Source organism: Salvia hispanica, chromosome 2, assembly GCF_029641045.1.
Source record: "Salvia hispanica isolate PSC_SH4W2 chromosome 2, Shi_PSC_v1, whole genome shotgun sequence".
NCBI classification, from domain to species: domain Eukaryota; kingdom Viridiplantae; phylum Streptophyta; class Magnoliopsida; order Lamiales; family Lamiaceae; genus Salvia; species Salvia hispanica.
Window position 1 is genome coordinate 29,522,183 of NC_142693.1, and position 26,854 is coordinate 29,549,036.

The 26,854-nt window shown below is 36.1% G+C and overlaps 1 protein-coding gene and 1 pseudogene across 1 annotated transcript; both read left to right on the forward strand.

The window, feature by feature from the left end:
* The first annotated feature begins 226 nt into the window (after window positions 1-226).
* Window positions 227-16,427, forward strand: LOC125191672 (uncharacterized; annotated as a pseudogene).
* LOC148932091 (Protein kinase superfamily protein) lies at window positions 3,978-6,833 on the forward strand. Its single transcript, XM_089063712.1, has 3 exons — window positions 3,978-4,038; window positions 4,116-4,135; window positions 6,516-6,833. The coding sequence occupies exons 1-3, from the start codon at window positions 3,993-3,995 to the stop codon at window positions 6,831-6,833; spliced, it is 384 nt and encodes a 127-aa protein (XP_088919838.1). The 5' UTR covers window positions 3,978-3,992.
* Window positions 16,428-26,854: the final 10,427 nt, after the last annotated feature.

The window sequence follows — 26,854 nt, forward strand, 5'->3', positions numbered from 1 at the left end:
GGAGGGAGTATAAGATAAATTTGTTCCTTATATTAATTTGAGATGCATGCACGTTAACAATTCTGCATATTAGCTGTAATGTTGGACACTAAACAGATCTAATTGATCATTAATATTCTTTAAAGTCAACCCATTTGCTACTACTTCTATATTGTATATGTAGATGGTGCATGGATCTCTCTCTATCTAATTACAATCAATCAACTACACTTTCCTATTTTTAGCCATGGAGAAAATGTTACAATACATTCTTACATATGCATTCCTCACCATAGCCTTTGAAAGCCCTTGTTTAGCCCAAATGAGCCTTGCAACAGATCAAACTGCACTTTTTCATTAAAACAACACATCATCTCTGACCCTTCTCATATACTCGCAACAAATTGGACTAATTTGAGCTCCGTATGCATCTAGATCGGCGTCTCTTGCAGCTTGCGTCACCATAGAGTATCCGCGTTGAATCTCTCATACACGAGTCTCTCCGGCACCATTCCACCACAGCTCGGGAAACTCTCCTCCCTCGTCTCCCTCGACCTCACCAACAACAGCTTCACAGGTTCCATCCCCGAATCTCTCTCAAACCTAACAAACCTACAATTTCTTGACCTAACTTCAATTCTCTAAGTGGAGAGATTCCAAAGGAGTTGGGGAAACTTCGGAATTTGCGAAGGCTGGTGATCGAATTCAATCAACTCTCCGGTGCTATACCATCTGAGATATTCAACATGTCGAAGCTCGTGAATTTAGTGTTGGGAGACAATGAGTTGAGTGGAAGTCTTCCAGCAGATATGTGCAGTAATCTTCCATTTCTTGCTAGGGTTCGTCTCTATGGAAATCAGTTGAGTGGCGCGATTCCGACAAATCTAACTCTATGTTCACAGCTCCAAGTGTTGTCCCTATCTGGAAACTCTTTCAGTGGGGAGATACCTGCTGAAATCGGCTACTTAACATCTCTTCAGACTTTATACATCGGTTCTAACAATTTGAAAGGTATTCTTCTTATTCATGAGTATTTGACATGGCAAATAATTAGGTAGTAAATCATAGAGTTAGGTCAAATTCTGGCCAATCCCGTAAGGTTTAAAAATGAATTAGTATTAAATTAAGAAGCTTCGATTTTTCTCTAATGTCGCATTCGTGTACAAAATGACGTCTTTGGTGATGTTCAAAATGTGTTTGAAGAAAAAAATATAGTACTTAGTTTAACAAAATAACGTCGTTTTGACTAAATTTCTTGATTTAAATTTTTGTACGGACGTTTGTTTGAATGTGACAGGTACACTACAACATGAGATGGCCAATCTTCACAACCTGGTTGAATTTGGTGTTGAAATGAATCAGATTGGGGGCTCTTTTCCCTTAAATATATTTATGAATATGTCTTCTCTGGAAGAATTGTCACTATGGCATAACAATATCACAGGGAATCTTTCACTACAAAAAAAATGCAGATTAGTGACGGAAATTAGTGACGCAGCGGAAATTTCAGGGATTAGTGATGGATAAGCGACTAAAAAATGTCAGTCACTAATTCGTGACAGAATAGTCCGTCAGAATCTACCATGGTTGCCGCCTTTGATTTCCGTCACTGAAAGTGACGGAAATCCGTTACTAATTGTTTTTTACTGACAAGCTTATTATTGACGGAGCTGTCAGTACTTAGTCTGTCACTAAATCTGTTAATTGCATAATTTCGCTGATTAGTGACAGAAATTCCGTCACTAAATCGGGAGTTTTTTTGCAGTGTTTCGAGGGATGTTGGGAATCTTACAATGCTAACTTACTTTGACCCCTCCGAAAACTATATGACAGGTCGTGATCACACTCCCTTCGTTCACAATCAATAGTCTTGTTTTTTCATTTTGGCACACCCTCTTATTGATCAATATATCTCTAGTACTCCCTCCGTCCCAAGGAAGATGACCCCTTTCTTGGGCGGCACGAGATTTTTTGCAAATTTATTTTGTGTGTTGAGAGGAGAGAGTAAAGTAAAAGAGAGGGAATAAAGTAGAGATAAAAGTGTTTCTATTTTAAGTAATGGGTCATCTTAGTTGGGACAAACTAAAAAAGAAAGTAGGTCATCTTCAATGGGACGGAGGGAGTACATTTTTTTGTCTTTCATTTTTCCTAATCTACTACTAATAATTTCTCTGATCTTTGACGGGGCTTATTCCCACTGAATTTGGCCAACTTTACAATTTGGAGACATTATTATTAGAAGCCAATAGCTTTAGTGGTACTATTCCACATGAGCTCTTCAACATTTCAACTCTTCAAATTCTTTCATTTTTTCAGAATGAAATGTCTGGAGTTCTTCCAACCAATTTATGCCATACCTCTTCCATTCTTAAAGAACTTTACCTTGGCCTGAATTCAATCTCTGGACCAATACCAAACTCTATCTCAAATTGCTCTCAACTCACAACACTCTCACTTGGTGAGAATAAATTGAGTGGTTATGTACCTATGAATCTCGGCAACCTAAGACTTCTCGAAAACATTAAACTGTTCCGCAACAATCTTACAAATGCACCGTCTTCTTCAAACCAAGGCTTTCTTGCATCATTGTCAAATTGAAGGTCTTTAACTTATTTTTCCATCTCTGAAAATCCACTATACGGCGTCATTCCAACGACTGTCGGGAATTTATCTTCCTCACTTGAGCGATTCTTTGTCAGCCGCTGCAAACTAAAGGGTAAAATTCCTATTCAAATAGGCAATTTAAGCAGCTGATTATCTTGGCATTAGATGGCAATGAGTTATCTGGTAATATTCCCCTCTCCATCAAACATATGCATAAGCTTCAAGGATTATATCTTGGTGATAACATGTTGCAAGGCCTCATTCCAGAGGCTGTATGTGATTTATACCACCTCAATTTATTGAGTATTGGCCAAAATCAGTTTTCAGGTTCAATTCCAGAATGTTTAGGAAAAATCTCTTCTTTAAGAATGATTTATATGTACTCCAACATGCTCAATTCAAGCATACCATCAAGCTTATGGGTTCTGCAAGATATGCTGAATCTTAACTTGTCCTCAAATTCATTGAGTGGGGTTTTACCTCAAAAGATGAGTAACTTAGGAGCAGCAATCTCTATAGACCTGTCCATGAATCAGCTGTCAGGGTCTATTCCAAGCTCCATTGGAAAGTTACAGAGTTTGGCTAATCTGTCTTTGGCAAATAACAGACTTGAATGTTCTATTCCAGTTTCAATGGGAAGCATGTTAAGTTTGGAGACTCTTGACTTGTCTCACAACAACCTCTCTGGCTCAATTCCAAAGTCTTTGGAAGAACTTCAACATCTCATCTACTTTAATGTCTCTTTCAATGATTTGAGTGGAGAAATTCCAAGTGGTGGTTCTTTCAGAAACTTCACTATGGATTCTTTCAAGGGCAATGAGGCATTGTGTGGAATTCAGAGGTTCCATGTCCCAATTTGTCCTGCTGTTTCTAATCGCAGATCGAAGAAGAGAAAGGTGGAACGAGTTTCATTTATTGCTTTTGGGATCGTGGCTTTCATCTCAATTGTTTCTCTAGCTTTTATCTTTGTCCGATACAAAAGGAAAGATAAGAAAACTAGAGAAGTTGATGTGCTGATATCCATTGTGCCATAAATAATCTCTTATTATGAACTTGTGCAAGCAATTGATCAATTCAGTGAGAGCAATTTGCTTGGCGCTAGGAGTTCTTGCTCTGTGTACAAAGGAATTCTTAAAAATGGGAAAGTTGTCGATGTCAAGGTGTTTAATCTTCGGTTGGAAGGTATTTCAAAGATATTTAATGTCGAATGTGATATTCTCCGTAGCATTCGACACAGGTGTCTGAATATAATGATCGATGTTGCATCAGCTTTGGAGTATCTTCATGGTGGCTATTCGGCCCGTATTGTCCACAGTGACTTGAAGCCAAATAATGTATTGTTAGACGAAGATATGGTTGCTCGTGTAAGCGATTTTGGGATAGCAAAGTTGCTATGCGGTGGAGATAGCATGGTGTTAACCAACACCCTAGGAACATTGGGTTACATTTCTCCAGGTGAGTTGTTATTCAACATCTATGTATATGCTTTTAAATAAATGAAGTCTTGTTTAATATTATTTTTGTGATTGTAGAGTATGGTTCGGAAGGACTAGTGTAACAGCCCGTCCTCCTAGGGTACAATAAATGCGGCGGCTGCTACCCAAACCGACTCTAAAGAAGTAAACATAGGCTAGGGTTTCATTGAAAGAGTATTGACCAAAAGAATTGAAAGAATTATCAGAGTATTTAAAGCAATAACTTAACCTAGAAGTTTAAAAGAAAAAGAGAGGTATCATAAATGACGATCAAAATATCTTAAGAGTACGACATAACATCCGAGACAAAGTCACAAGAAAAGGCTAAGGCCTCAAACCGAAGGCAAGATGCAAATATTCCAAAAGAAATTCTAAAGTGTATCAAGATTCAGCGGAAGGCGACCAAGAGAAAGAATAGCTATGTATGAAGACACAACTACGCTTGAAGTTCAACATATCCATATTAATTAGTTATCATGCTCAACACCCGCCACCGCTCGTCATCGTTCAACCTGCACATAAGGAAAACACATGCAGGGCTGAGTATTTTGAAATACTCAGAGAGCTCATTGCCAAAACATTTTATAAGTTATGCCACCCTTACCAAGTGAACTCGAGTTTTAAGCAGTTAAGAGAAATATCACGAGTATCACAAAATATATTTTCATAGACTGGCCAGTCAAAATAATCTCCCATTTTCTCATCAAAATAACAATCACAACATTCCATGGTGCGACGAAAGTGTGGCCACACTTTTCGCCCACGAGACCGGCCGACTAGCAAGGACGGCTCCCGATCCCATCGTGTACACAGCCTGGTAGGGCTTGTGGCCCATACTCAGACCCGAATTCGTATAAGCATATCCAATATCACATTAAAACAAACATAGGCATGACATAACAGTTAAACCTCCCTTATAACACCAAACAACATTTTGATAAAATAAAAGAGAGTTTTTAGAGTAAAGCCCACCTCGACTGCTTAGTTTTCAAGTAGTTTTGCTTTTCCGTTATCCGGCTTCGCAACCAAAGTTTCACCTTTTAATCACATAGGCACATATCACAAATTAGGTTCAATACTACTCTTACTCATGCATGTCTCAATACTTTTTCCCTTTTCCCATTGATTTATCTTATCATTACTAATTAATCAAGATCATCTTTATCTCACAAGATTATTTAGCCATCAAATGCACACTACACAACACACACATACACGACACACACACACACACATACACGACACATACACACACCACACACGCACACACGCCACACACACACACACACATGGACATATTCCCACATCCCTTTTATCCCTCTTTCACTCAACCAAGATGCATGAGGGTTCAAGAAGACCGATTAATCGGTTAGAAGAAGAAAAAGAAGGAGAAGAAGAATAAGAAGAACTCATAAATAAAAATACCTTTTTAGAGAAAAACGATCGGTAGAAACAAAGTAGAGACTTGGTTCTCCAAGAATCTTGGCGTTCAAACTCTAAATTCTTCTCAAAGGATGACAAAAAATTAGTGTGTGGAAGAAGAAAATTTGAGAGAGTGAGGGGGGGAGGGTTTCGAAAATTATGGGGCTAGGGTTGGGGTTTTGGTTCTTATTTATAGAGCTCCACAAGATCTTTAGGTAATTAAAATAGAATATTTGGTAAGATTTTATTCTACACAATAAAATAATATTGTGAAGTAGGGGAGAAGAAATACCAAAAATATGCTCTAAGGCATAATCATGAGATTTTCGAAAATTGGCCTATTTAATTAGCCAAGATTTTGTCTTGAATATATTTTACGGAGTAGAATAAAATATCACGGAGCAAAATAAAAAAAATAAGGATTCTCCCAACTTTGGATGGAAATAGGCGTCCTTATGCCTATTTAAATAAGGCATGGATTTTGAATATTAACTAAAATAAGATAAGGCAAGATCTCTTGAGGTATGGAAAGATTTGGTAGAATATTTAAATTCTAGGTATGGAAGGAAATCAAATAAGGAGTGAATAAAATAAGCAAAATATTATTTCCTTCCCAACATAGTGATTTTCGAAAATCACTATTAAATAAGGGGGTGTCGATTTCCCTCTTCTAACATAAGGAAATATTTGGGTCTTGAATTTAATTTGGATAAATATCCCAAGAACTAAATCCGGAAAAATAAAAAGAATTTCTTCTTCAAAAACCCAAGGGGTCGAAAATATCAAGAATTAGGGTGACAAGTATTTATGGAAATGTTCTCTAATATTCTCACTCACCCATAGACAATTAATTTACCACATAATCTCATAATTTAATAAATCACATGCCACATCATAAAATCAATAAGTTTGACTTTTCAAACTTTCAACGCAAACCCTAGACTCAACTCGGCCATAGCATCACATGCAATAAATGCATTCACGACTCCACGTCATTAATTCTAGGGCTCTAAAATTAGGGTTCTAAATTTCGAGATGTTACAACTAGCCTCCACAAGGTGCGACGTCTATAGCTATGGGGTGATTTTGATGGAAGTCTTTACGAGAAAAAAGCCAAGTGACGACATGTTTGATGGAGATCTAAGCTTGAAGAGTTGGATTGAAAGGTCAGTTCCACAGTTTACCAACTTGATAATGAACATTGACAAAGAACCTGGCGATAAAATAGTGGAATTCACATCATCCATATTGGAGTTGGCCTTAAAGTGTTGTGCAGATTCTTCTTATGAAAGGATTCATATGAAAAAAGCTCTAGTAGAGATGCAGAAAATCCAACGTGGTTTTTCAGGATGAAGCTTAAATCACAGAGGGAAAGGCCTCACAAATTTGTTTTCCAAATGTCAAGACTGAGGATAATATTCACTACTTACAACAAAAAATAGAAACATCTCTTGTTAATATTTTCAATACTGAGTATAATGGGTGTGTGATATGAATGTACATTCTTGGATTCAAATATCATCCAAGGTCACATTCTCTTCATATTTTCTTTGTATTTCTTGTCTATTTCTTGTTCTTTATATGGTTGTTATAGTTGTGTTGATTCAATATGAATAAATAAATTTTAAGAGTATGTATACTTCAAACATTTCTTGCAATGGTCCCATTAAACAATATGGTCGATATCTAACACTTCTTAATTTGTTAACTTCAATTGTACGTTGATTTAAATTAAATATACTGAAATTGAATGGAATTAAATTGGAAAATTCTACAAAATAGTTTGACTTCATTCATGTCCAACAACATCCACTGCTTGGAAATTTATACCTCTATACATGATTAATTTTTTCACTACTATTAACTGTGAACTCTAACCAACTCAGGAGACATATGGACTGCGGAGGACCCACTTTGAACTACAGTATTTCAAATATCACGAGAAAATGAATGAGGGAGCAAGAATTTTATTTTGTTTTTGTGTTTTGTCTTTTATAGCGCGACTTGGCACATAAAATTTATGCATTTCACAATTTGATGTGCTGGCAGTCATTTCAGAATTAGATCTTTACGAAATGAAATCATGGTTATTAGTCAAATGTTATATCAGCTATTCAGTCATTTGAAAGATCTAACAATTAAGAAGTTTGTGGCCATGTCGTTTGCATATTTTTGTCCTTGGTTTTAAAAAATATTCCATTTGTTTACTATTAGATCCTAATTTAATATTTTGGTCCGTGCAACTGAGAGTGTTAATTCACTTTTATTATAAATAGTAAATATGTCTTATGTTTCACGGACTAATTCTACTTACTTTTCATTCCACAAGGGAATTTTAGTCTTACTATTTGTGTCATCATTACAATCTTGTCGCATTTTTATGTAAAGACCCAAACTAATGAAAATGGCAAATAGAGAGAAGAGATGATAGAAAACTATTGAACATAAATACAAAAATATCTTTGAAAACTAAAAAGTGCAAAAATAGTGTTAAAGTGGATCAAATATAATTAAGTCTTCATCCAGAGACCTCTGGTGATATACTTTTATAGAGTACTAAGTACTTCAAATGTTCAAACCACTTATCAAGAGATTTTTTTGTAGTTAACTCTAATAATTATATATATTCAATAATTCTCCGTAAGGATTTTGGTCTCTAAATTTGACCAAATTCTAGTATTTCTCATGAACTTGGTCTAAAATGTTATTACAAACTTTATATTCCGTGTAACATTTTCCACGATGAGTCAATCTTGATATCCGACTAACATATGTGGTTTTGTTTATCCTTACTGGCCCAACTAATCAACGTGTGTTTTTTTCAATAATTTTTGCCATAAATTTAAAAAGTAGTCTAAAATATCACACTGATTAAAACTTTCACGGTTGCCCATGTAGAATAATTTTGCTGAAAATATCTTATTTGAGTTTGGGCCAGAAAATAATGTGCAAATGGCAAAATTTGTGATATTTTACGATGCCAAATTTAAAATTTTAAAAAAACACCAAATTTAAACAAAATTTCATGATCTTAGAGTATAATATCCCTTATCCAGTGTCCAATATATTTATTCGGAGTAAATGATACATCAACGCAAGGAAAGCAAGTTGAATAGAGTAATGCAACTTGATCCAAAACAAAACAATTCAAAACAGTAAACAACTTCAACACAGTCATACATGCAACATGAAAACCAGCAAACAACTTCAACAACCCAAATCTAACATAACAGAATAGAAGATTAACACATGGGAGAACAAGAGGGAGGTCCTGGCTTCGCAGGAGTGCCCAATTCTTGTACAGTTACCAACGTGTTGTCTACATCGGAGATGTAGTTTGGGATGTCGTCTTTCTCTGGAGGGAGGTCTCGCACTCTGGCCGCCACGTTGGCATGGAACGAGACGAGAAGGAGGAAGAAGAATGGAACCATTTGCTTGGGTAGTAGCATTTGGACGAGGAGGAGTGAGTTATGAGGGCTTCCAAATGCGGTTTTTATAGGAAAATTTAGGTGGAAATATCACATCTAGGAATGGACAAGATCCATGAATGTATAATTGGTGTGATGATCATAATGCTAATTAAAATATTGATATTTAGGTAAATACATATATATTTAACACCCTTTCCCGATTAATTTGAAATATGTACTGGAATGTAACATCACTAATCCCAATATTAAATTAATCGGCTTATATAAATCATTTATGATAAAAATACATTTTGGTTGGTAAGACGTTTTCTTCTTCATTCTTGATTTGAGTCACTCCAAAGATAAATGAGAAACTGATGGTTAAAATAATCAATTCTATTTCGCCTCCTTGTTTTAACCTTCACTAGCCATTGTGATCTGCATTTTCGTTGCTGCCACGGTGGACACAAGTGAAAATGGCTAAAGCCCTTATTGAAATTATTTTTAAAACTTATTTTTCTATTATATTTTTAAAAAATTCATTCAAGTTTAGTATAAATTATATATTATAAAAGCATCTATAAATTGTATACATTTTAAAAATATACTTTAAAATAAAATTTAGAAATCTCAATCTTTATCATTAAATATTTATGCGTCCGCCCTTGGTAGCAACGTCAACGGCGGAAAATTTTTACGTATATTTTTATGTCTTTTTGCAATTCTTTCCAACTAATTTTGAGATAAGAATATCCCCTCAAACAACACAGAACATTTTTGAACATTTCCACACCTTAATAAATCAAATATTGGGTATCTAAAGTTACTCCCTTCCTCTCATACTATTCACAATTTTATTTTCGGATTGTCCTAAATTATTTTCACTATTTCTATTTTAAGTAAAAATTAAGATATTTAGTTAAGATATTAAAATTAATTAACTATTTCTTTATTATATTTAAAATACTAATTTAATTACAGTAATTACATGCACAAAATAATGTGCCCAAAAGAAAAATTCGAAAAGCAGGGACGTAGGAAGTATTTTCATCCGTCCTTAATTTGAATATAAGTGTCACAAAAATGTGAGTCGGTGTGATGAAATAATAGTAATGACACATGTGTTGATCACGACCTTAAGCCAATAATCAAATGTAACATGTAGCCTTGATTTCATCAATCAAGGGCTTATTAGTTAATCATGTGGAAACATATTCACATTCACTAAAATGCAATTTAGTGTAATAACTTATCACTTTATCAGCTTAATGACAAATTATCATAATTGCTTCTCGAAATAAATAAATTGATTGGTGTTGTTAGTCAAGGGCCGCTAGCTTTTGACACAATTATTATCCCTGATCATCTTACACTAATGCTGCTCTTGTTTACCCCTATTCAGGTGGAGCTACTCTTATCTTACACCTAAATAGCTTAATGCGATATGATAAATGAGAAAATTGAAACTTTTTAATTTACCTTATAGTTAGGAGATTGTTGCACTAGTTGAAACCTTTTAATTCCCCTTTCAATTTTCAAATGGGAAAATGAAAAATGAAAAAGTTTTCTCATAAATTAACTGGCAAATGAAAAGTCTGGATCTATATGTGATAACTGCATTATTTTTTATACTCCTGACGTGACTTGGTGATCGTTTTCAACTTTTCATTATGTTTTATGCACCAGTTTTTGTTACTACTATAATTTATTTTGTAGATTATTTGTTTTATGTGTAGTGTGTTATTATAAATACGTAATATTTATAGTAATAATTTCTAAAGATGTAATGTGTATTTTTTAATTATTATTTTTGTATATTATATTTTTTATATAGTAAAAAATCATTTAATAGTTTAATTCTAAACTATCAATGAACTTAGAATAAGTAAGCTATTAAGGAGTTAGGGACAAAAAGAGAAAAATAAGTTGAAAAGGACCTTGCCATTCTCAGGTGCCATGTTTGACTCCACTGGGACCGCGGCCACCTCGTGGGCCATGGACGAGGTGAAGAGGAAGAGGAATGAGGGCAAAAGCATTTGCAGGTGGAATTTTAGTAAGGAGACTGGAGATATGTGCGTGAAAGTGCGAGTTGGTTGGATGAGAAGGCCGAAAGCAGAATTTATTAAAAGAAAATTAGTGTTAAAATGGAGAAATGGTAAAGTAATAGAGAAAATAACGTATAGAAGACTTCTAATCATTGACATTTTGAGAAATTGAGAGATAGGGAAAAGGAGTTTTTGACCTACTTTCTAAGAGTGCTTCTCTCTCTCGGAAAATCAATTGTACAAATAGTACTAGTAAATGAAATTTTAATTGTGATGGCTCCTTTTCAAATCATCCCCGTACAATTAATTATAATTACTGCTTTTGTAGATTGATGACTATGAAATCATCGTGATAAATCATCTGCCTAGTTGGTATTGAACGAGACGAGGATGAGAAAGAAGAGGGAAAAAAAGGGAACCATTATGAGTATATGATTGGGAGGATTCAATAGGAGCGTACATAGTGGCCGCATGCATATTTTTTGGCTTTTTGCGTTTTCTAGCGCACCAACTTTGGGAGATGTTTAGGTTGAGAATATGACTTTTTTAATCGTAGATTTAATTTTCTTCCTCTCTGTTATTTTCTAATTCCACACTTTGTGGCCCACATTCTATCAAGTCACAATCTTAAAAACAAAATTATATGTGTAAGTTGGGAATATGAAATTATTAATCGTAGATTTACTATTTCTGTTTCGTCATTTTCTCTTCCTCATTATTGCATTCATTTTAAGGGATGAATGGGGATCACTTTGTTTTGAAATTTTATTTCTAAATATACAATTCAATCTATTAAAATTTTCATTGAAGAATTTTTCCACAAGAAGTTGAAAATTGCAGAAGAAAAGCGTATAGTAGAGTGAAAAGAAATGAGCTACGATTCAAGAAATGAGCTATTAATACCAAGGCGTCTTAAGAAAATGAACTTTATTATGGATTTACAGCGATTAGAAATTTAGTTTGCCATTTCGGTCCATACGTGATTAGAATCTTAGTTCATTTTTACTGTAAATAAATACTTCGTAGTAAATAAGTTTCAGCACCTCATATTCTACTAACTTATTTCAGTCATATTTTATTATTACTACAATCAACATGCATGTTATATTTTCCTTAAATATATTTCACATTATCAATCAATCAATTGAAATATAAAGTTAACTTCGAATTTTATATTTCAGTATTCTGATTATATTTAATATAAAATCTATCTTAATTAAGCGCACTGTACTACACACTCATAAAATTAAAATTTCAGTACAATGCCATAAAATTTTATTCCAGTCGGTTTTCCTCATCTCGGTCGCAAGAGACACTATAAAGGTAGTTATAGACTTATAGTTCTAAATGGATTGTACCATTTTCTCTTAGTTGTTTCCAATTTAATTGTGGGTCATGTTATCTAAATTGACATTCGTACTTGCATTCAGTCTCATACTATCTTGACTTGAAATTTAATCACATGGTATCAATTTTATTTTTGAAGTATTGGAGTCTATTCACATAAATTGTATTTTGACTACCACTCTCGGTCTATCTTATTTTTCAATTGCTTCTCAATCAATGCACAGCTAGTGCATGCTACTCTTGAGAATTGGTTCATTGCCAACTCCCCACCATAAGCACTAGAGTATCCAAATCTCAGATGGAGTAGAGGCTTTCAAAACTGAAGCTCGCATAGCATATTGATATCAAAAGGATTTTTATGTGTTAATTTTTTATTCTTAAAATCATATGTTTCGTGTTTTAAAAAAATTATGTACGGTAATTTTTATTTTAAAAATTATACTATTTAGTTTAATTAATGAAATCTAAATATTTTGATATTGTTATATTGAAAGTTAAAATTGTAAATAATAAATGCCAATAACTTAAGTGCTCGAAATATTGAAGTGATTTTTGGGTGTACATGGATGCAAAATTAAAGATAAGTGCTCGGAAAAAATGAAATGTATAAGATTTAAGAGATTATCTAAAAACATGATGTGGATACCCTTAACGATCATGTTATGCTTAATTTGATTCCGGAAGAATGAATTGCCTCTCTCCGTCTCATAAAAAATGTCTTATTTTTTATTTTATTTGTCCCATTAAAATGTCACATTATTGCTTTTAGAAAAAAAAAATCATTTTCACAAAAAATATAAAGTATATTTGCTCTATTTACCTAACATATAAAATAAAACTTTCTAAAATCTCTTGTCGTCTCACAAAAATGTCATTTTTTTTAATGAAGGAAATATGAGTCATTGAGCAGAGTCTATATATAGTTTAAAATATATCTAATCTTTAAAGTTATGGTATTGGGAACTTTGGAAATTGGACACCCAAATGCAAAACCAGTGGGCCACTTATGTTTTGAATACAGACAATGGGTCATTTTCCTGTCTCTTCTTAGGGGTAGCAGCTAGACTGTTAATTCGTTTTTCATGGGCTGCGACTTTATTTACTTCATTCATTTGTTTATAATAACAGCCCATTGTTGGCAATAACAAAACGTTATACTCCTTTTGAACGGACGGATGAACTAAAAAAAAATGAACACATGAAATGGATGGAGTACATTAATTTTGAATTAATTATATTAAATATCAATTACAAAACTAATTTATTAGCGATTAATTTAACTAATTTATTAGTGATTAATTACAAAACTAATTTATTAATTTAACTAATAAATTAGTTATATAATTGATATTTAATATAATTAATTCAAAATTAATGTACTCCATCCGTCCTATATTACTCGCACTAAAGGAGTATAATGTTTTGTTAATCGCACTAAACTAGTGAGAAGTAAGTGTAATAAATATTGACGGACGAACTAAAAAAAATGAAAGTAGTGATTATTAATGATGGATGAACTAAAAAGAAAACTCCAGTAATGATGGTAGACAGACTAAAAAGAAAACTCTTGCGACCAGTAATAGTAGATGAACTAAAAAAAAAACTCCAGTATTGATGGTGGACAGACTAAAAAGAAAACTTGCGACTAGTAATAGCGGATGGATTAAAAAGAAAACTCTAGTAATGATGGTGGACGGACAAGAAAGAAAACTAGTGACCCGTAAAGGTTGACGAAGGGAGTACAGCTTCATGAGCCTCAACTTGGGGTGCATACTGTCTCATACCACGTGCGTATATGATTTTGGCAATTAATTAGTTTCTTAAGTTTGAGCATGATATTTAGGAATGAAACAATTCGTTACTTCTATTTTGGTAATTTTGTATCTGCATTGCCGCTTAACCTTTGCTCTCTTTTTTTTTGTCTTTATGAAAATTAGAAATTAAGGCCTTACAAATTTGTTTTCCAAATGCCAAGACAGAGGATAATATTCACTACTTACTTAATTAGCTTTAGCTGAAAAAAGGCAGTATTATATTTTGTCCAATGCCAAGACAAGGCTGAGCATAATGGAGTATTATCTACACACAACAAAAAAGAATAACATCTCTTGTTAACATTTTCAATACTGAGTATAATGGGGGTGTGATATGAATGTACATTCTTGGATTCAAATGTCATCCAAGCTCACACCCTCTTCATATTTTCTTTGTTTTTCTTGTTCTTTATATGGTTGTTATAATTGTGTTGATTCAATGTGAATAATTAAATTTATAGTATGTATATTTCAAATTTAAGCAGCTTGATTATCTTGGCATTAGACGGCAATGAGTTATCTGGTAATATTCCTGTCTCCATCAAAAATCTGCATAAGCTTCAAGAATTATATTTTGGTGATAGCATGTTGCAAGGCCTCATTCCAGAGGCTGTATGTGATTTATACCACCTCAATTTATTGAGTATTGGCCAAAATCAATTGTCAGGTTCAATTCCAGAATGTTTGTGAAACATCCCTTCTGTAAGAATGATTTATATATACTCCAACATGCTCAATTCAAGCATACCATCAAGCTTATGGGATCTGCAAGATTTGCTGAATCTGAACTTGTCCTCAAATTCATTGAGTGGGTTTTTACCTCAAAAGATGAGTAACTTAGGAGCAGCAATGAATATAGATCTATCGATGAATTAGTTGTCAGAGTCTATTCCAAGCTCCATTCAAAAGTTACAGAGTGTGGCTAGTCTGTCTTTGGCAAATAACAGACTTGAAGGTTCTATTCCAGTTTCTATGGGAAGCAAGCTAAGTTTTGTGACTCTTGACTTGTCTCATATCAACCTCTCTGGCTCAATTCCAAAGTCTTTGGAAGAACTTCAACATCTCATCTACTTTAATGTCTCTTTCAATAATTTGAGGGAGAAATTCCAAGTGGTGGTTCTTTCGGAAACTTCACTGTGGATTCTTTTAAGGGAAATGAGGCATTGTGTGGAGTTTCGAGGTTCCATGTCCCAATCTGTCCTGCTGTTTCTAATCATAGATCGAAGAAGAAAAGGTGGAACGAGCTTCATTTATTGCTTTTGGGGTCGTGGCTTTCTTCTCAATTGTTTGTCTAGCTTTTATCTTTGTCAGATACAAAAGGAAAGATAAGAAAACTTGAGAAGTTGATGTGTTGCTGATATCCATTGTGCCAGAAAGAATCTCTTATATATTATGAACTTCTGCAAGCAACTGAACAATTCAATGAGAGCAATCTACTTGGCACTGGGAGTTCTTGCAGTGTCTACAAAGGAATTCTTAACAATGGGAAGGTGTTATCGCTGTCAAGGTGTTTAATCTTCAATTAGAAGGTATTTCAAAGATATTTGATGTCGAATGTGAGATTCTTCGTAGCATTCGACATAGGTGTCTGAACAATGTCATAAGTTGTTGTTCCAATGAATAGTTCAAGGCGTTAGTAATTGAATATATGTCCAATGGAAACCTTGAGAAATGGTCGTATTCCCACAACTATTTCTTGAATTTCATGGAAAGATTGAATATAATTATTTATATAGCATCGGCTTTGGAGTGTCTTCACAGTGGGTATTCAACGCTTATTGATCACATTGACTTGAAGCCAAGTAATGTCTTGTTAGACGAAGATATGCTTGCCCGTGTAAGCGATTTTGGGATAGCAAAGTTGCTATGCGGTGGTGATAGCATAGTGTTAACCAACACCCTTGGAACATTAGGATACATTGCTCCAGGTGAGTTGTTATTCAACATCTATGTATATGCTTTTAAATAAATGAAGTCTTGTTTCACATTTTTTTTGTGATTGTAGCATAGGGTTCGGAAGGACTAATCTCCAAAAGGTGCGATGTCTATAGCTATGGGGTGATTTTGAAGGAAGTCTTTACGAGAAAAAAGTCAAGTGACGACATGTTTGTTGGAGATCTAAGCTTGAATGGTCAGTTCCATAGTTTACATATCTGAGTTGTAGATTCCAACTTGCTAATGAACGTTGACAAAGAACATGGAGATAAAATAGTGGAATTCACATCATCCATATTGGAGTTGGCCTTAAAGTGTTGTACAGATTCGTCTTATGAAATGATTAATATGAAAGAAGCTCTAGCACAGCTTCAGAAACATGGGTTTTTGAGATGAAGCTTAAGTCAGAGCGGAGCGGATCACCTACTCCGAAACACCAATCCATTTTCTACTCCACACTAATGATTCACTTGGATTTTACATGACTTTAGAGGGTAGTTTTACTTGGTTTTGATCATATATTGTGTACTTTGAGACATGGTTATAGCTACTTCTCTATTATTTTGGTATTTTGACCATTTTGTGAAGAATGTGTAGAAAAATGTACAAAATAAGTGGATGTGCAGCTGCTCAATGTTCGAGACAGCTTATCTGGATATTTTGAAGTCTGATTCGCATGTAATGCATACCATTCTCTTCATCTTCGAAAGAGCTTCGCGTGGATATCTTAAACGTCTCAATCGGAGTTCGGTAGAAGAAGTTATGGCCGTTTTACCAAGACTGCGCAGAGCAGTGACATAGCTGGCGACCCGCCAGGTTCGCATGCAAACGAACCTGGCGACCCGCCAGCAAAACACGAAAAAAACGCCGTAAGCAGCTGGCGACTCGCCAGCTTCGACGCACACCCAACCTGGCTACCAGCCAGCTTCGTCGGACAGCTTATTTCGGGCCCAAAGTCAACCCTAGGTATATATATGCCTAGGAAACGCCTCCAAATACAACTTACACGCCTCCTACCCCAAAAATACCACTTCTTCACCTGGAAAGAAGAGAAGAACGAGCAGAGGACGAGTATTCATCGCAAGATTGAAGAATAGACCTCCAATCCGCCTAATCCAATTCTAGGAGTTTCTACTTTTAGTTTTATTCTTGTTCAAACAATGTTTTTGAATATTTCTTTGAATATTTCTTTGACTTTTGTGTTGAACATGAGTAGCTAAATCCTTCGTAGAGTTCTACGGGGGAGATACAATGATTCTTAAGTTTAATTGATTTCCTTTTTCTATGCCTTGGCTCATGTGGTTATTTTGATTTCTTCTGTGCTTATACATTTATTTGACTGATCACCTTATAAATGCATGTGGATTTTACTACAAGAACTGGGAAGTGAGTAGTTTAATTTGAAAGAGAAGAAATTGACGTCTTTGCCAACATAATCGAGAGATTTGAGCCTTTGAATGAAGCTAAGTATCTTAGGAGCTATTAGGAGTTGTTGCCTTAGTTCTAGGAAGGAGACTTCGGTTCTAGGTAGCAATCTACAAATTATATGCTTTGAGAAAAGATATAGTTTTACCTTAGTGATAGCTTAATAACCCTTGGGACCCTTTGTTGGCATAGTTAGGAAGTTAGTTGAGCATAAGATAGTTGTTATCGATCCCGTAGGATTCTACCCTTCTCATCCTTGATCTACATCCGTTTTCTCTTATTTGCTTTAGTTCTCTATTTGTTTTTAATTGTTTTTACCTTGCTTTTAAATAAATTTAGAAAAACCAAAATTCCGATTCAACTAGATAGTAGTTGAGGTTGGTTCGTGGTAATTAGGTTGACACTCATTGTCTCTGTGGATACGATACTTTGCTTACTATTTGCTACATTAGCCCCGTACACTTGCGGGTGTACTTGTGTTAAAAATAAGTTGTGTCAACTAACAACAAAATAAAATAATTATCTTATTATAGTATATTAGTACTGCTTAATTAGCCAGTACACATCATATACATTGGTACTCTTTACATTTTTGTACATGTCATCCAAGTTCCCATCGTCTTCATATTTTCTTTATGTTTCTTGTCTATTTCTTGTACTCTAAATGGTTGTTATAGTTTTCTTGATTCAGAGTCAAATAAGAATAATCAAATTCTAGAGTATGTATATTTCAAACATTTCTTGTAATGGTCCCATTAAAACATTATGATCGATATCTAACACTTCTTAATTTGTTAAATTAAATTGTACGTTGATCTTAAACAATTATACTAAAATTGAGAGAATCGGAAAATTCTGCAACGAAAGGTTAAAAAATTTAGTTAGTACATAAATAGTTGACTTCTTTCATGTCCGACAACATCCATTGCTTGGAATTTATACTACATGATTAGTTTTTATACTTATAACTTGATCTCTAACCACCTCAGGAGATATGTAGAGTGACCCACTTTGAACTACACAATTTCAAATTTTCAACTATCAATAGAAATTGAATGAGAGAGACTTTACACATAAAATTTATGTCATTTTTATAATCTGATGTGTTGGCAGTCATTTCATAATTAGAACTATACGAAATAAAATCATAGTTAGACATTGTTAAATCAGCAATTCAATGATTTGAAAGAACTAAAAATTAAGAAGTTTATGGGCAATGTATATAGTTTGCATATTTTTGTCCTTGGTTTTAAAAATACTCTATTTGTTTACTACTCCTTAGAGTCCCAATTTGCTATTTTGATCCATGCAATTAAGAGTATTGATTTAATTTTACTATAAATAGTACGTATGCCTCATATTTCACTAACTAATTCAACTCACATTTTATTCCACGAGGGAATTTTAGTCTTACTATTTGTGTCATCATCACAATCTTGTCGCATTTTTATTCAAAGACCCAAAATAATGAAAATACCTCATATGTAATTATGTCTTTATTCAGATACCTCTGGTGATATACTTTTATTGTAAGTATTGGAAATACCTCTGGTGATATACTTTTATTGTAAGTATTGGAAATGTTCAATCCACATTATCAAGAGACTTTTTTATAGATCACTCCAATAATTGGAGTATATATTTTTCGTAAGGATATTGGTCTCTAAAACCAAGAACTTTGACCTAATTCTAGTATTTCCCATGAACTTGGTCTAAAATGTTACTAAACTTTATATTCCGTGTATTATTTTCCACCATGAGTCAATATCCATATCTGACTAACATATGTGGTTTTATTTATCATTCCTGACCCAACTAATCAACGTGGGTTTTTTTTATCTTATTTGCCACAAACTTAAAAAGTAGTCCAAAATATCATACTCCTAAATAAAACTTTCACGGTTGTCCATGTGTAATAATTTTGCCGAAAATATCTTATTTAAGTTGGGTCAGAAATTAACATACGAAATGTAAAGTTTATGATATTTTATACCAAATTTAAAATTCGTAGAAAATACCAAAATGAGCAAAAGTACATGATTTTAAGGACTAATATCCCTTATCCAGTGTCCTGTTTATTCAGTGTAAATGATGTATCAGTCTGTTAAGCTAACGTTTCTCTTATCGAAGAATTCCTGTCACGAAACCAACAACACACGAATCCGGCGTCCCTAAGCTTGGGATCGGCGGCTGAAACAAAACAGAGGAGGCTGGCGCGGAAGAGATTTCCGTCGGCAGCGTGGAAGTTTTGTGTTTGTGTATTGCGCAAGTTTATGTGGGCAAAATATTACTTCATTAATTGAGTAGGGAAATTAATGAATGCCCTATTTATAATTCTAGGACCCTAGGGTTGGTTCGACCTAGTCCTACATCGGGAAAGAACCAACAAAGAAAACCCGACGGAGCTTATAATACGCTCAATTAAATACAAAACCAAATATTTAAAAAAAGGAAAAAACAAATATTCGACTCATAAGCAACAATCAGCAAAAATAAAAGAAGTGTACTGCCTATTTGGCGACGAAATCGTGGAGGCGATTCGGAGGCTTAAGCTGCTCCCTTGGACGTAGCTTTCTTCCCTCCGCGATCACCTTCGGCGTCTCTTCCTTCTCCGCTTCCTCCGACTCCCCCCGCTTGACTCCTCTGCCGTTGATGGTGTCTGCTCCAGCACGTCTTCCGATGGTGTCACCAACTCCACCTCATCTGGTGTGTCATCTGGTGTGTTCGTAACACAGTCGAAGCAAACGTAATACATCAACACAAGGAAAACAAGTTGAACATGAGTCATGCAACTTGACCCAAAACAAGCCAACTCAAAACAGTAAACAACTTCAACATCAAAACCAGCAAACAACTTCTAACATAACAGAATAGAAGATTAACACTTGGGAGAACAAGAGGGAGGTCCCGGCTTCGCTGGAGTGCCCAATGCTTGTACAGTTACCAATGTGTTGTCTGCATTGGGGATGGGGGTGACGTCTTTCTCTGGAGGGACGACCCGCACTCTGGCCGCCTCGTTCACATGTAACGAGGCGAGGACGAGGAGGAGGAGGAGGAAGAAGAAGGGAATAATTTGTTTGGATGGCATTTGGATGAGGAGGAATGAGTATGAGTGGGAAAAGGGTTTCCAAATGCGGTTTTTATAGGAAAATTTTGGTCGAAATCTCTCGTATTGGAATAGACAAGATCCTAAAATATTGATATTTAGGGGATACATGTTCATGTAAATCAATTCTATGATAAAAGCGACATTTGATTGGTAAAATGTTTCTCCTTCATTTAAGTGGTCATAGTTGTGACGTGGATTGCCGTAAGAAAATTTGTACATTTGCTATTTTTTTAGATAAAAACACAGTACATAACATCTTTGTATATTTCACACATCTTAATAAATCAAATATTGGATATAATATACAGATACTTTAAGAGTAACAAAAATGTGAGTCGGGGTGATGAAATGATAATAATGACATATGTCTTAATCACACGACCTTAAGCCAATAATCAAATGTGACATGTAGCCTTGATTTCATCAATCAATGGAGAGTTTATTAAAATGGGCTTTTTAGTTAATTCATGTGGAAACATATTCAAAATCACTAAAATGCAATTTAGTGTAATGACTTATCTCTTTATCAGCTTAATGACAAATTATTAATTGCTTCTCGAACTAAAAAATCGATTGGTGTTGTTTGTCAAAGGCAGCTAGCTTTTGACACAATTATGCCTCATCATCCGTCTCTCTCTCTCTCTCACACACAACTAATAATGCTGTTCTTGCTTACCCTATTCAGGTGGAGCTACTCTCATCTTACACCTAAATGGCTAAATGCGATAAATGAGAAAATTGAAAGTTTTTACCTTCGAGTTAGGAGATTGTGGCACTAATTGAAACCTTTTAATTCCCCTTTCAATTTTCCAATGGGAAAATAAAAAATGAAAAAGTTTTCTAGGCAGATGAAAAGTTTGGATCTATATGTGATAACTAGATCCCTGCTGTGTAAAATGCCACAGCAGGGGATGCTCTGGTGAATCAAACCCTTCATTTGTAAAATGAAAAAATATATTATAAGTGTTGGGTCCCGGTGGCGCACACCCGAACTCCACATTAGTATGATATTGTCCGCTTTGGGCAAAGCCCTCACGGTTTTGCTCTTGGGGATCTCCCCAAAAGGCCTCATACTAATGGAGTAGGGGTAGCCCATTTATACACTTGCAAGTCTTGTCTATTCTCCGATTTGGGATATGGTTTGCTCCCTTTCAATCCTCCCCTCAAACCAAGACCACCAGACCAAGACCACATGTGTGCCTCATGTTACAGGTCCACCGGTCACCACAGGTCTTGGTCGAGCTCACGCAGAGACATCGGAGAACTTGCAAGCGCAACCACCGAACCCCGAGCCACACAAGCCCAGCCCTGAACCAGGGCTCTGATACCACTGTAGGGATCAGATTAGTCTAGGTTCACTAATTACCGAGAACTCTTTGTTCTTGTACAAGAGAGCTCAGCCAAACTCTCACCCACGCGACTGATTTTAACAAGTAATACAAACTAAGATTACAAGAATCTAGTTCTAACTATTACAAGATCTTGAAGCTATCACTCCAGCTTCAATCGTACTCAAAATGTACCTGCACACTCAAGGAACAAGTTAGTACTACTACGAGAGATCCTCTCGGATCTAAACACAAGTTATCAACTGAACACCAAAGAGTAAGAACAAGAGATCCGAGAAACTTGGCTCAGAACCCGCCACAACCTACACAGATCTATTCTTCCAGAACTTAGATCCAAGGGAGCACCAATGGATTGGATAGAGTTAACCCTCAGACCACCAATACCTCCACCGTGAAAGCCCCTCACACCAGATCAAGATCCACCGAACAAATCCTCCACTCACGATCTACAAATTCTCACAAACCCTACAACTTCTCCAGAACCAAGCAATCGAAGAGATTGCTTCACACAAGCACTCACAATAGATCTTACACTCAAAGAACCATGGAAGATCACCAAGAGATGGCCGGAAGAACACCGGAGAAGAGTGGAGAGAAGAGAGAGAAGATATCAGTCACAAGGAAGAGAAAGAGAGAGAACGTGAATTATGAAACAGCTCAACAAGCCAACACACACATAACACTCTCAACCCTACATCCAACGGTCAGGAAGCAATCATCCAAGGAGAGGACACGTGGCAGCATCTGGTGAGAGGGGCTAAGTTATTGGGCTCAGCCCAATTAATAACATCCGGGCTAAACAAATAATCACAGCCCAATAAGAGTCCATCAAATATCCAACATACTCCACCTTGGACTTTTATTCTAGGAAACCAATCAAGTGTTGTGGGCTAAGGTATTCTCATCATAGCCTACAAGGCAGATCCCTCAGCACCAAAGGACTAAGTCCACAAGCATCTTGGGAGCTACCAGGTTGCCTTTAGACACCAGAGGGGCTGACACCCATTAGTCTAAAAGGACTTCATGCCTCCAGCCACCTACCACCCTTACCACAGTAGATAAGGTGGCTGAGGTCTTTCCCCCGGGACATGCAACCTATCCTAGATCAAAGTGCAAAAATTTAATGCAGAAAAGTAGTTTTTCTAAAGGTAAGGGCTTAGTCCCCATGTCAGCTGGGTTTTTATCAGTATGCACTTTATGAAGAAACACTTCACCTTTTTCTACAATATCCCTAATGTAATGAAACCTTACATCTATATGCTTTGTTCTATCATGAAAAACAGGGTTTTTACATAACTAAATAGCAGATTGAGAATCAGAGAACAGCACAGGAGAGGATTTCACAAACTTGAGTTCAGAAAGTACTCCCTTTAACCATACAGCCTCTTTCATTGCCTCAGTGATGGCAATATACTCTGACTCAGTGGTGGACAAGGCCACAATGTGCTGCAGCTGTGATTTCCAACTTATGCAAGACCTACACACTGAAAATACATAGGAGGTTGTTGACTTCCTCTTATCTCTGTCATTAGCATAATTGGAATCCACAAAACCAGTTAGTAAGACACCATCATCACATTTAGAATAGCATAAACCATACTTAGCAGTTTGCTTCAAGTATCTAAGAAGCCATTTCAAAGCTTCCCAATGAACAGGACCTGGATTAGACATGTATCTACTAAGGCATGATACAGCATAGGCAATATCAGGCCTAGTGCTAACCATCAAGTACATAACAGATCCAATAGCATTAGCATAGGGAATTCTCTTCATAGCATCAATTTCAGATTGAGACTTAGGGCATAGATCTTTACTCAACATAAAATGGGCAGCTAAAGGCACAGAAGTAGGCTTAGCATCAAACATGTTGAACTTTTTCAGAATTTTGTACACATAAGGTTCTTGATGCAACACAAGGGTGGATGTATCTCTATCTCTATAGATATTGATCCCTAAGATTTTCTAAGCATCACCTAGATCCTTCATATCAAAATTCTCACTCAAAGCAGCTTGCACACCCTTAATGGTTTTCAAACAAGGACCCATTATAAGCATATCATCAACATATAAAAGCAGAAACACAGGCACAGAGTCAAGGTTCTTCACATACAAGCAAGCATCAAAGGTACTTCTAACAAAACCTAACTTTTGCATACATGTATTAAACTTGATCTTCCACTGCCTAGGTGACTGTTTTAAACCATAAAGAGCCTTTTTCAACAAGCACACATGATTGGGAAACTTGGGATCAACAAAGCCCTCAGGCTGTTTCATGTAAATGGGCTTATCAAGATCACCATGTAAGAAAGCAGTTTTAACATCCATCTGTTTCAATTCCCAATTAAAATGAGCACACAAAGCCAACATCATTCTAACAGTTGTGAATTTAACCACAGGGGCAAAGATTTCTGTGTAATCCACCCCCTCTTGTTGAGTAAAGCCTTTTGCCACCAACCTGGCCTTGTACCTAAGGCCCTCCACTTCATTTTTCAGTTTATATAGCCACCTGCAATCAACCACAGATGCACCAGGAGGCAAAGGTACAAGGATCCAAGTAAAATTAATTTTCAGAGAATGCATCTCCTCCATCATGGCATTATGCCACTGACTCCAGAATTTAGATTTAGTAGCCTGCTTATAGGTTTGAGGCTCATCACCATCAGATTCATAAACATTGAAAGCCAAATTAATCAGAGCAACTAAACCAACAAAACCATCATATCTAGAAGGTTTACCAACATTTACCCTTCTAGTTCTATCTCTAGATAACACATAATCCTGCAAGTTAGTATTATCAATAGCATTTTGAATGCCACTAGGGCTATTAATCACATTCTGAACAGGAACAGGAGGAGATCTCCTAACAGGACTATCATGCAAGTTGTGCATATTGTCAACAACATTTTGGGCAGGGTTATTATGCAGCACATTTGGTGTTCCTTCATCAAGTGTCTCATTAGGAGTATAGACTGGATAAGTGTTCCAAAATGGCTGCTCCACCTCACTTGGAGCACCACTAGGATGCTCCACTCCAGTGAGTGTATCTGTGGACTCCACCTCAGTAAGAGGTTCATTGTCCACATCTATAGGATCTGGGCTCAATGTCAGCCTTAAGCAGGGGAATTCATCTTCATTGAAGACCACATTCCTACTTATTATGACCTTGAACCCAGGTTCATCCCTTAGCCAGACTCTATACCCTTTGACACCTTCAGGATAACCTAGAAAAACACCTTTCCTAGATCTAGGCTCAAGTTTATCAGACTTATTATGCACAAAAGCAGTACAGCCAAAGACCCTTAGGTGAGAAAAAACAAGAGGCTTGCCATAGAACACATACTCAGGACACTGACCAACCAGAGGCACAAAAGGAGACCTATTTACCAAATAAGTAGCAGTTAACAATAAGTATATGAAATTAATTAATGGTGAAGATCACCACAGCACCCCCTGTTGTGGCATTTTGCACAGCAGGGGATCTCATTCCGTGATAACTACATAATTTTTTGTACTCCCACTGTCCCATGAAGTGACTTGGTGATTTTTTCATAATACTATGTTTAATGCACCAGTTTTTGTTACTATAATTTATTTTGTAGTTTATTTATTTTATATGTAGTGTGTTAATAAAAATACGCAAATATTTATAGTAATAATTTCTATAAATGTAAAGTGTATTCTTTAATTATTATTATTGACGTATATTATATTTTTTATATAGTAAAAAATCATGTGATATTTAAATTCTAAAATACTCCCCCCCTCCCCGATTAATTGTCACTCTTTGACTGGGCACAGGTTTTAAAAAATATAAAGAAAAGTTGGTTGAAAAATTTAGTAGAATGTGGGATCCACATTTTTATATTAGTTTTATAATAAAATGTGAGTGAAGTGAGTTAATGAAATGTGTGACCTACTTACCATTTATGGTAAAAATGAAGTATGACAATTATTGAGGGATGGACAGAAATGGAAAAGAGTGATAATAACGGAGGGAGTGCTAATGAACTAATTAAATAAGCTTTCAAGAGTTGAGAGTCATATATATAAACATAGAAAATTTTCTCAATTATTAGAGCATCCGCAATGGTCGGCTAGCGACCGGCTAGCCGATTCGTCGCGCTGGCCGATCGGCTAGCCGAACCATTGCAATCGGCCAGCGCAAAATCGGCGAGCGGATCGGCGTGGGCTCGCCGATCGCTCGTCGCTGGCCGAAACGCTAGCCGATCGGCTAGCCGCCATTGTGGAGGCCCGATCGGCCAGCGCCGATTTCCGATTTTTTTTTTTTTTTTTTTAAAATCATATATAAACGCGATTTTCGTTTCATTTTCATTTGCACCACTTGTTTTAACGAGTTTTCTCTCTCTCTAACTTTCTGTTCAAGAGCATCATCGAGCGATGGATCACGCGGGTGGTAGCGGTAGCGGTAGTGGTGGGGATCCTGAGGAGTACGAACGGAGGATGAACGAGGCTATGGAGGCCTACATGAACCGCGGGATGGAGCGGTACATGCGTATGGTGGAACAGCAGGCGATACCTCGCCCTCCTCCACCAGTTGTCCACCACCGAGCAGTGATTGATCGGGATCACGTAGCTGCACATCAGCGGCTGTACGAGGACTACTTTGCAGAGTACCCGCGGTTTCCCGCCAACATGTTCCGGCGGCGTTTCAGAATGCGCAGGGAGTTGTTTATGCGCATCGTTAGGGCATTGGAGCGTCAATATATGTGTTTCCGCTTCAGGCACGATGCGGCTGGCAGACCCGGCCACACCCCTATCCAAAAGTGCACGGCGGCAATCAGGCAGTTGGCCTACGGAGGCGCGGCAGACATGTGGGATGAGTACCTCCACATCGGTGAGTCGTCAGCCCTGAAATGTCTGAAGGAGTTCTGTGGGGGCGTGATCAGCATTTTCGGTGAGCAGTACCTTCGAAGCCCTAC

Excerpts from the sequence above, each read along its gene's own strand:
- LOC148932091 (XM_089063712.1), top strand. The coding sequence starts at position 3,993 with ATGGTGTTAACCAACACCCTAGGAACATTGGGTTACATTTCTCCAG. Across the intron at positions 4,039-4,115 it reads ATTGGGTTACATTTCTCCAG|AGTATGGTTCGGAAGGACTA; the intron begins GTGAGTTGTTAT and ends TTGTGATTGTAG. Across the intron at positions 4,136-6,515 it reads AGTATGGTTCGGAAGGACTA|ATGTTACAACTAGCCTCCAC; the intron begins GTGTAACAGCCC and ends CTAAATTTCGAG.